Source organism: Pocillopora damicornis, chromosome 4 (assembly GCF_964200805.1).
Source record: "Pocillopora damicornis chromosome 4, jaPocDami1.2, whole genome shotgun sequence".
NCBI lineage: Eukaryota > Metazoa > Cnidaria > Anthozoa > Scleractinia > Pocilloporidae > Pocillopora > Pocillopora damicornis.
This window is the reverse complement of record NC_142673.1, coordinates 10840278-10851844: the sequence shown is the minus strand read 5'-3', so window position 1 is coordinate 10851844 and position 11567 is coordinate 10840278. Positions and strand designations below refer to the sequence as shown.

Sequence of the window (11567 nt, the reverse complement as noted above, 5' to 3'; positions counted from 1 at the left end):
AGTTCCAATTAGACCTTCAGTTCAACCCGAGTTTAATACACAAATGGATTAAAAATAAACTGTCAAAATCGACAAACTAACCTTTAGTACAAGACTTTCTGTTACAAGGTTCCTGCAGGGAGGGTTTTTCCTGCCAGTGACATTGACCTGTAGCTAGGTTTAAGCTCTTAACAAATACGCATTGAACGTTGCGTAGCTTGATTCCATGTAAACCACAAGTACGCGAACACTAAAACATAATAATAATAACATAATGATTACATCTTGACAGACACCGTAAGATACAAACGAGCCGTTAGGTTGACGAGTGAGCAAAGGGAAGTAGGAAGGAGAACAAAACAAACCAACAAAAAGGAGTATTATGAGCTGTATTTCGATGAAAGAAACTTTCACCTTTAAGTAGAAATGTTTTACCTAAAGTTAAAAAACACCTTTTGGTTTAACCTCGTGAAAAAAAAAAACTTTAGCCAAGTAGTTAGCCAACATTAAAAGAAAGATCATAAAAATCCCGAAGTTTCATGCCACCATAAGTATTATATCATCTTTCGACATGTTTAAAATCAAAAACTATTTTTCATTTCACACCGACATATGGATGAAAGTGCTTGATCACTCCTAGGCATTCGCGCGAAGAATCCCCAATTTTAAAGCATAATTTACATTAGTACTCGTGGCAAAGGTACGCCGTCTTTTAAAACGAATTTTCACCTCGGACTTCAAACTCTCAAATGGCTTGTCCCAAATTTACCCAATTCTAAGGACGGAGTCAGTTAAGAAAAACATCCAACATTTATTTCCCATCGTTCACTGATAAATTGCGCGTACCGGGGTCATTTTCTCCACTGGAAAAAAGGGCAGTTTTCCTTAAATTTCGAACGCGAAGGGTAAATCCTTAAATTTGTCAAAATTCATATTACTAGGCTACAAGGACTACATGCAACATTTGCTTTTCAAATTGTTGAGTAACACTTCAGAAACTCAGGAAAGCAAGTAAAGTAAGTTTTCCACAGGAAATGTATGGCCCTATTCCACTCTTTTTTTTTCGGCTAGTCAAAGTGCGTTCGCATTCAAATTTCCCGTTTTGGTGCTGATTTATAAATAACGGTGTTGGGCCACGCTGCCCGAGAAAAGAGGTTAATGTTATCAAAAATAACAAATGCAAAATTAGGTCTTGACACAAAATATGAATAGGACGGATTGACTCTGGATAATACGATACTCACGTATCTTTAGCACAACAACTCTCCACATCCGTTAAACCACCATAACTTACCGCTGACCAAGCTGACGCCCGCCACATCACTTCACAGTCTTTGTGAGTACATTTACGGCGTTTGATTGGTTTAGGCTTATGAATACAATGGAGGTCATTAGCAACTGCATTTCCTGGACCAATACAACTGATGTGTCTTTCCTGCCAGCCACGGCGATGAGACACACAATTGCCACACTAAAAAATATCCAACAGATATAGGACAAGTATAAGCATATTAAGCACAGCACGGCGAAACTGATTGATGAGCTATAGTTTGGCCTTTGGAAACTTCCATTCCATAACGAACATATCCCTCTGGGGGAAGCCATTGGGAAGGGTGTCACAAGACGGGGTTGTTAACAAAGCCTCACCATCACCTTGGCTACCGGAGAGAACACGCACATTGTAGAGAGTTTAAGTTCCCAGTGTGAATTCAAGAGCTGACCTTGTCATTAACGGCCCGATTCTTTCGTTTGCAAGGATGGCCAGATACCAGGTTCGTATGCCACACGTGCAGAATGAAGATTGTTGACTTACGATGACATGATAACCAAATTTCTCCACATAATTTTTGGCCAATAATTTTTTTGGTTCACAGAATCACATATCACGAATCGTTGACCACAAAACAATTGCACAACGCACAGGGATGAAGAACTTGATTTAGTGGGTTATTTGGCTACTCATTGGTGACGTTTTGATCGGTAATGATAATATGACCTCCCTGAATATTAAAAAACTGTTGCCTCAGTTTGTTTACGTCTATATTCGTCACATCAATCAAATAAAAAAAGAATAAAAATAAAAATAAAATAAAATCCAATGACAAACTTGTTTGAAGTTTAGTTTATTTATTAAAAACAATTTACTTACTTGGCTCCACTCTGAAGCTTCCCAATACCCTAAAAACGAATCCAATTCATTAAGGTTATCTCCAATGACGATATTATGTGTCTCATATACAGAGTTACATAGTACTTCCACGGAATGGTTAAGCGTTTGACTTAACTAATGTCTCTGCAAGACCATCTCCGTTTTTGTAGTGATGGGAGAGATTTCGAGAGAATTTTCGGCGTTTTTCTTCCAATGGATTTGTTCGATTTAAGATTCCCACTCGCCTGTCTTATAGAAGGATTATATAGACGGCAAAGCAGATGGAGGATTATATAGAAGGCAAAGCAGATGAAACACCCATAAAACTCATACGATACATAGCAACAATCACTAAAACAAGGTGTTTACAACTAGCTCAGGTCTTTAGAGTGATATGCGACCTTTTAGTAACAAATCCTTGTATTTCGCCCTTTAAGCAACATCAACATATATGCACATCTACAGTCCTTGTGCGAGCTTAGGCTACCTGTGTCTCCACTAAAATCTCTGATCTGATTGCTATTCTTTCCGTGGTATGCTTAGTTTACATATGTTTGTTAGGTTCCTGGATGGACACAATGTTTTCAAACCCTGTGCTCACCTTTGCCTTGATCTCTCACAGTAAGCTGTACAGTTCCTTGATCTTTTCCGACTACGTTGGTTGCAACACATTTATATTGGCCAGACTCCTTAACAAGAATGCGACGAACCAACAGCACTCCATTGGGCAACAGTAAATGTCGAGTGTCATTCTTGATCAGAACTCTATTCAGTGTCCACGTTACGTGAGGTTTGGGTTTTCCACTCACAGTACATATTAACACTAAATTGTAACCTTGTTTCACCGTTAGCGAAGATACTTTCCTTCTTTTAACTTCCATGTGAGCCATTGCATAACCTTCAATTCCTTTCTTATCGTAAAGATGCCGAAAATGACGCTCATGGATTTGGGGCGGAACTACAATAGAGAAAAAACAATGATAACAAATATGGAATATGCATGTCAATGAAGGAACCCTAATTTTAATCCAGGAAAAAGAAATCGACTAACAGTCATTATTGAAGTCACTTTCGAACCAAAGTCTTGCTATGAAGGTTCATAAGAAGATCGACTTCATCAGAAAAGAAATAAATAACATGGGCACCGAGATTTTACCTAAGAAAGCTGTCAGAAAGAAGTCATTAAGTACCTGCTTCGTAATTCAACTTTTCGCACCTCTGAAATACTGTTTGACCAATCAAAGGCCGCATACGAAAGATTTTCAACCTTACTTAAAGGAGAGCTTTCCAAACCAAAACGCCAACACCACTGGTAGCTATAAGTCAGGTTTTCTGTTGACAGCCCTTTTCACCGTCCTCACCAACTCAGAAACTAAGTGAGGTCCATTGTTATCAGAGAGGTTCTACCTTCTTCATACCAATTACGCTGGATTAGCACATTCAAACAAGAACCCCGTTCAGCTTTACTCTTACAATAATTTTGAGGTGTCTTTCGCATTAATTTGTGATGCTGATTTGAAAGAATGTTAGGAATAAATTTTAACGACGTGATGGTCGCTTGCCGTAAATTGGCCGTTGTAATGTACTTCGACAATAAGCAATTTCCTTCATAGCTGATTCGTTTGTCCAGTTTTACCCAATCTCAAATTCTATAGCACTCTGCCTTAACTAATTCATTCAAATGAGAATCTTCAGGACAAAACATGATTGAATTACAGTACGCACTCATCAGACATGACGTAACCTTTAAGGCCATGTTACTTTAGGTCTTGCTGTAACTTCTTACCCAAAATGCTAACGGTTGTAGTCCTATTTAGTGTCCCATATGAATTGTTTGCAATGCAAGTGTAGTTTCCTTCATCCATAAGTTCGGCGTTAGGTACCTCCAATGTACCGTCATGTAAGACAGTGTATCGACTCTGTCGGCCTGAAGTCGCCACAATCCACTTGATAGTGGGTTTTGGTGTTCCCACAGCAGCGCATCTAATGTTTAAAGTTGCTCCTTTCACTATTGTAGCAGATGCACCTGCAGCTTTTAGATGTCTAGCGCGGTCGTTAAATCGAGATTTCATTCCTTGCCAATAACTTGGGATCTCTGGAGGTGCTAGGGAAAATAGATGGAAAATATTTCATGAAGAGTACCTACAGGTAAATTTTGAGTCAATGGTGCCAAAGGTCCGCCACCGTGAGCACAAATGATCATTAATAGTGTTTTAATCGGTTTAAGAAGGGTGTTATTTGTTACAACTAGTGTTAAATTCTCAAGAAAATGCTCACTGCTATTAGTCCTGATGAGATCACAAAATTTCCATCATGCACGTGTGCAGATTTTGTCACAAAAGTGATGTATGGAGAGATCATAGAGCTGAAGAAACACGTTTACGGTAGAAGGCTAATGTAAAAATTCTAGATTTCAAAATTCTGTTGACAATCATTTGTAGTATAAAATCTACAATATTTCCGGAGTGTAGAAAATCAAGACTGGTTTTTTTCCCTTTTTGAGCTATCCTTGACGTTACGAAAGGCTGTAAAAAAACCTACAATTATGTTTCTTGTTGGTAAAAGCATTTGCTTCCATGGACAATCGACGAAAAGGCGATCCCAAAAGATGTCAATATGTAGCAAGACCAAGACAAGGCTGAGGAGCCGCGCGCTGGCATGTCTTTGATGTTTCTATCACATTTTGACGTCTTCTATCTATCACATTTTGACGTCTTCTATCTATCACATTTTGACTTCTTCTATCTATCACATTTTGACGCAACACAATGGAATCTAGCTCTTCTTTGAATTATAGCACTTCTAAATAGTTTAAATCAACTTCGGGCTTTTTCCACCCTGCAATAATCCTTATAATGGTATATTCAATAATGCAATAACCCTTATAATGGTGTATTCAACGTGACAAGAGATACTTCCTATGTATGTGTAACTTCATGCGCTTGCGCGTTCACAGGCCTACTACAGATACCTCCCATTGTAAATCCAGCCAACCTGCGCGGCACTAATTTTAAGGGTTTGTCAATTAGTTAAACCATGCCTGCCACAGACATCGATTGAACTCAAATTTTGCCAGTCAAAATTTAATTTTTTTTGTCTGACCCTGAAAACTTGTTAGTACAATTTCCTGAACTGTGACAAACATCTCAATCATTCGGTAAATGAGAGAAACCACTGCACACTTTAAATATATAATAAAAGTGTACTTCCTTACTTCCAATGTTCAAGTGGGTTGTTCCTTCATCTTGTCCAGCGATATTAGTCGCAACACAACTATAAAAGGCAGCATGAACCACTAAAGTGTGCTTTATAGAAAGGGAATTGTCTTTCAGTATCTTCAAATGCGCGTTGGGTACCACTAGCGTTCTTTCCTTGTGATTTTGGTCTCGTTTATACCAAGTTATATCCGGTTGTGGAATGCCCGTTGCCAGGCATTTTATTCGGACCGACACGCCTCTAGGAATGGTGACCACTGCTCCCGTTGTTATGGAGATAAGCTGTCTGATGTCGGTTATCTCAAACGAGCCTTTCACATTGCTGATCAAAGGCGGAACTGAAAAGATGAAATGATGTATTTAATTTTTCAATTAAGATGGAGCCTTGTACATCATCTAAAATGAGTTAACTGAAGTTTCCATATGTGTAAATGTCCTTGAATGTCTAATTGCTGTAAACTTTTTTTAACCCGCCGAAAACAATGGAAAAGTTAGAATAAGATGATTTAAGGATGACAAACGCAGTAAGGCTCTAAGGAATTAAAGGTCGAAGTCGTGATACTTAACACCACACTAAGACACCTTTCATTGATTTACGTACGGTCTCAGTCATATCTCCGCTTGATTTGAGTCGCATGAACAAGATTTAAGTACAAAGAAAAAAAAAAGGGCTGCTCCAAAATTACCTGTGATGGTTAGCAATAGTGACTCATCATCACGACCGAACCTATTGGTTGCTGTACAATCATAACGGCCTGCGTCACCTAGCTGAACATTTTCAATCATCAATGCCGTATGATTCACTTGGTGCCTGTCCCCAGTGGTAATAAGCCGTCCATTGTGGTTCCACGAGACGGTAGGTGTGGGTGAGCCCTCTGTAACACACTTCATGATGATCGTGGCATTGATAACGGTCGTCATGTTGGCGCCGATGGGAACAACGACGGGTTTACTGTTGTTAACGTCAACTAAATTCACCTTGTTTGATAGAATGACTGGTTCTCTATGTTCTGTAGAAACAAACAAACGAAAAACAGGAAGAAAAATCTTTAACTGATTAACCATGTTACTGAAGATCGTGTCAGTTTGAAAACGAGACGTGACTCACCCAGGACTATTAGTTCTGTGGTGACTGTATCCTGCCCTGCCATGTTAGTCGCCGTACATGTAAAGTTATCAGCGTCTCCAATCTGAATATTGCTGATGGTCAGCGTTTCTTCCTCGATGTCGTATTTCTCATAAACTGATGATGTCTCGATACCACGTGTCCACCTCAACGAAGGCAGAGGAATACCACTGGATTTACATACCAAGGTAACGGACGAACCATCAATGATCTCAACTTTATTACCCACAGTGACCTTCAAGGGACTGTATGACTCCCAGAACACATCTCTATCGGAACGCTCTATCGAGGGCTTCCTTGTAACTGATAAAGTTTCAAATGGTCACTAACAATAGTAAATTCCTGGCCAATTTTCCAGTGACTATAGACGTATCATTTCTAAATAAAATGTTAAATCAAATAATCGAGATACCACAAAAGTTAACAATGGCTGGCTTTGACTCCTAATAAGCTGACTGACAGACAGACACATACACCGCCTGATCCAAATGCCATGCCATTCTTATCAGAGCTATTGGGGGAAGATGGACACATTTTGCAATTTAGACTAAAATTCGCTCTTTAGATCTGCCAAAGATGGGTGATTAACACAGTGATTAAAAATTTACGTTTACCAGTATTCTGAAATAAGAAGCAAATAGATGTAAAAGTTCATTATAATTAGGACAAAATAGCAAACCCGTTCGTAATCCTTCCTTGCGTCCTTATACTGAGTCCGCTGGATAATTTAGTGCACTAATTACTATAATATGCAGTGTGGTGGTTGAATATACACCACACCTTAATAATCGTTTTACTGATTTTTGCATACTCTAAATATATATAAAGACAACGCGAGTGAGAAAAGTAACCCTTACTTGAGACTGTTACAGGAGATGTGGCGCTATCAATCCCTGACCGACTGCTGGCAGTGCACGTGTAATTACCGCTGTCTTCAGCTTTAGATACCCGGATAATCAACGTTCCGTTTGAAGCAAATGTTACGCCGTCGTGTGACGATATGCTCTGACCATCCTTAGACCAACTCACCGTGGGTTTCGGAACACCCTTAACATTGCATGCTATCACAACTGTGGTGCCATTGATAGTATCAATCTTTGTACCTACACCAGTGGTGATTTGGTTGTGGTCATCTGAAATGTCAGTTCCTTGTGACGGCAAGATGATGGGTTCCGCAGGTTCTAAAAGAAAATTTTAGGGAATCATCTTTGAAGGAGTACTCTCTCATTATGATTTGTATTTCATTTTGTATACAATTACGAAAGAAAAATACCATCTCTTTCTCTTAAAAGCAAGTGAGTTTTACTTTTTTGGGATAGCAAAAGAAATACTGTAACGTAGCCCTAGAAATCCCACTACTTTGGATTGTTGCGAGTTCTTAAGAGTCATGAAGGACACTGTTAGGAGACCACTAACGCATCACGAGCGAGACATACATCATTATTATTACTATTACGCGTCTTTTATTCTTACAATAATACCGCTCTCAGTCTTTTCTCGCCTGGCAAGTTTAAACAAGTGAATGAGAGTCTCCTGAATTTACGCCGATCAAAGCATTTTTTTCAAAAGGGCTCACTGATACCTAGCTCGCAAAGCAGCTGCCTCCTCACATACCTAGAATATCGATGGGTGACGTCACTTCCTCTTTACCGGCAACATTCTGTGCCAAACAAGAATATCTCCCCGAGTCTTCCGTGAGAGCCTCCAGAATAGTCAGTGTGCCTTTGTTATCAATAACATACCCATTACCGGATACCAACTCTTTTCCGTCTTTTTTCCAGGTTATGTTTGGAGGAGGTGATCCTTGTGTGGGACAAGTCAGGGAGATTTTAACAAGAGCAATCTCAGTGAGTTGACTACCAATTGTTGTAATTACTGGGTAACCGTTTCCAATTGATATCTTTGGGCCTGGCTTTGGAACTAAAATTAATGGCCCCTTCAAATCTGCAAGTGAAGAGGCAATACATTAGTCTGCAATTTTCTCAATCGCTGCGAAACATTAAAGACTGCGGTTAATCACTACCTTAGGTGCACGTTTATTAATACAAAAAAACCCAAGCGTTATTCGGTGTTATGAATAATTGTTGTAAATATAAGCTTCTAGAAATCTCCAGACTGCTTAGTCATGCTGACATGCGTACCATAGAACTTTCAATTTAATCAAGTCACGCACTTATTTCGTAATACTACTAAAATAGTTCTTTTGTAAGCTTCTGGAATGTTCCAGAACACTTTGTGAATGTATATAAGGACTCATTTATGTAGTAGTAGCTGTTGTTACCGTCGGGAGTGACCGAATGTGTAGAAAGCTATGCCGTGAGCATCTTCCAGAGGTGAGCTAAGATATAGACTGTCGTGGGCTTCAGTAAGTTCATCGAGGATAAGTACTGTACAGCCTTTAGGAGTGGCTCCTTATTAAGAATAAGTTTAATAAAGTAGTTGAGTTTGTAGGATTGTATTGTTTTTTTGTCGATAGAATATACCGTAACATCGGGAAAACATAACATTGTTGAATTGCAATAACAAGCTTACTCATCTTTTGTAACATACATGCCAGGTTAAAAGGATATGAAAGACTTTTTATCATACTACTTACCAATAATTTGTACTGTGCTTGATGCGCTTTCCTTACCAGCAACACTTTCTACAGTACACCTGTATCGAGCAGTGTCTTCTTTGTTGCTATCCTTAATAAGCAAAGAGCTATCATCCTGAATGCTGTATCTGTCTCCTTTTTCAATTTTCTTGCCATCCTTTGTCCACGTAACAGTAGGTATTGGTACTCCACTGGCATTACATCGAATAGTAACGCTTGTATTAATAACTGCTGTCACGTTGTCACCAATGGTCGTTACAATGGGACTTAGGTCCGTAGACTCGATCGTCTTTGGCTGGTCAGGGATTTCTATTGTAGGCCCGGAAGGCTCTGTATTAATACAACGTATGAAATTAGTTTGCTGAAAAAAGATTACAATAAATATCCAACTCAGTGGTTATATCATCACTTACCAATAATTTCAATTGTTGAAGAAGCACTGTCGGTGCCAGTAAGACCACGGGCGCGACAAATGTACTGGGCGTTATCTTCAGACGTTGCTGCTACAATCACCAAGGTGTTATCCCTTGTGATCATGATGTCATCGCCAAGGATAATTTCCACTCCATTTTTCTCCCAAGTAACAGTTGGTGTTGGTACTCCATTCACTGGACACCTAATGGTGATGGTAGTGTTTGAGGCTGCTGTCACGTTATCACCAACGTTCATAGTCACTGGACTACCATCACCAATCGGAATCTTTTGACCAGTTTCAGATACAGCAACAACCGGCTTTTTAGGCTCTGAAAAACGAAAACGCGTGGTCAATTACCACCGTGCCCTTAGTCTTTAGGCGAATGTTAGAATTCATAAGAATTTAGTACATTTCGTTGGCCAAACCAGGATCCCAATGGTTTCTGCTCCCAAAAAGGTCAAACCCGACAAAAGTCTGGAGATCTAGATGGTGCATTACCGGTACTCGGTATTACTCTGTAGCAAGTCCTCATTACTAACTGCAACGAAATACCAATTATATTAAGCTCACCCGCAACCATCACGACACTCGAGGCACTGTCTTTACCAGTCGCACTTTCCGCAATGCAACTGTATCGGGCGGTGTCTCCTTTATCTGTTCCTCTGATAATCAGTGAACCATCATCCTGGACCGCGTACTTGCTGTCGATGCGGATTTTCTGACCGTTCTTTAACCACGTGACTGTTGGTTTTGGAGCACCGCTGGCGTGACACTGAATAGTGATATTCGTGTCGGTAAGTGCTGTCATGTTATCGCCGATGTTCATGATGATAGGACTCTTGTTTTGAGCTTCTAAGGTCTTAGGCTTGTCAGGAATCTTTACCACCGGTTTGGACAGTTCTACCGAACGGAGTCGTGTTCAGTTACTTTTGTTCATATAACACTTTTTTCCATAGTAAACTGATTCTAAGAACCCAGATTTTGTTAACTTAAAGGTATTACCATCCAAAGAATTGGTGTTCAAAAGAAGCTTTCGAAAGAGTAAAAGGCTGGTTATTCAAACAGAGTCGTTTTCGTCTCAGCAGTTAAACTCCGCTCTTGAACATCTTTAAGTTGCCGAAACTCTTCAGTCAATGTCAATAAATGTGATCGGTGTCTAAGGGCTGGTAGCTAACTTTGAAAAAAATTCACTTGTTGAAGTCCAATTATTGTCTGACACCGCGGCCTTAGTCAGACTTCATTTGAATAACCGAATCAAAAACTTTATCAGGGTAGAAAACAACAATTTGGTCAAAATAAAACAAAAAACAAAAAAAAAAAGGACCGTTGAGGACTAAGTGTAACATCTAAAAGACTGACGAACCAACGAACGAAATTTTTAACAAAGGCTCAAGTTTACAACATTTTCAAGGGAGAGACTCAGACGGCAACCACTTCTGGTTCTCCAATTCCCTGATCGGGTAATTTAGATCAATTATTCTTATTACGTTCTCTTGACAACTGAGTCTTTGTGGGATTTGAATGAACAATGCACTCAATAAACAAATTTAAAAAGCGAAGACATTAGAACAAAGAGAATCTTCGATATTTTCTTCTCTAACGTTGTATTCAGACTTTTCAAACACCATATCATCGTGGTTGAAAACGCCACACTGAAATGAAACTGACCTACTATGCTGACAGTTGAGGAAACACTGTCCGTTCCAGCAATGCTTTGGACGCTACACTTGTAATTAGCGCCTTCATCAACACCCGCTTCTTTAATCACCAGACTGTTATCACTGCTAATTGACAGCCTCCCCTCCGGAGTAACCTGCACGCCGTCTCTTTCCCATGAAATAACTGGTTTTGGTATACCACTAACTGGACACCTGATGGTGATGGTTGTGTTTGAAGGTGCTGTCACATTATCACCAACGTCTATGGTCACTGGACTACCATCACCAACAGGAATCACTCGTCCAGGTCTTTGAACTTCGATTACTGGTTTGACGGGTTCTGAAAATCATTAAAATAAAAATCTGATAAACCTAACCGACCACACCTCCATGGCAAAACCACTAAAAGTGCTTGGACGTTAAAAGTAT

At 39.6% G+C, this 11567-nt stretch overlaps 1 protein-coding gene across 1 annotated transcript in view; it reads right to left on the bottom strand.

Moving 5' to 3' along the window:
- LOC113668478 (titin) overlaps positions 1-11567 on the bottom strand; it is a 58885-nt gene that overhangs the window by 1516 nt on the left and 45802 nt on the right. The window contains exons 64-77 of the mRNA XM_027184375.2: positions 11149-11478; positions 10051-10380; positions 9479-9808; positions 9066-9395; positions 8084-8413; positions 7327-7650; positions 6452-6772; positions 6030-6353; positions 5343-5681; positions 3915-4232; positions 2730-3086; positions 2129-2157; positions 1274-1450; positions 82-229 (exon numbers count right to left, since the gene is read on the bottom strand). Of these exons, the coding sequence (XP_027040176.2) occupies positions 82-229; positions 1274-1450; positions 2129-2157; positions 2730-3086; positions 3915-4232; positions 5343-5681; positions 6030-6353; positions 6452-6772; positions 7327-7650; positions 8084-8413; positions 9066-9395; positions 9479-9808; positions 10051-10380; positions 11149-11478 (3987 nt within the window). The remainder of the gene's footprint in view (positions 1-81; positions 230-1273; positions 1451-2128; positions 2158-2729; positions 3087-3914; positions 4233-5342; positions 5682-6029; positions 6354-6451; positions 6773-7326; positions 7651-8083; positions 8414-9065; positions 9396-9478; positions 9809-10050; positions 10381-11148; positions 11479-11567) is intronic.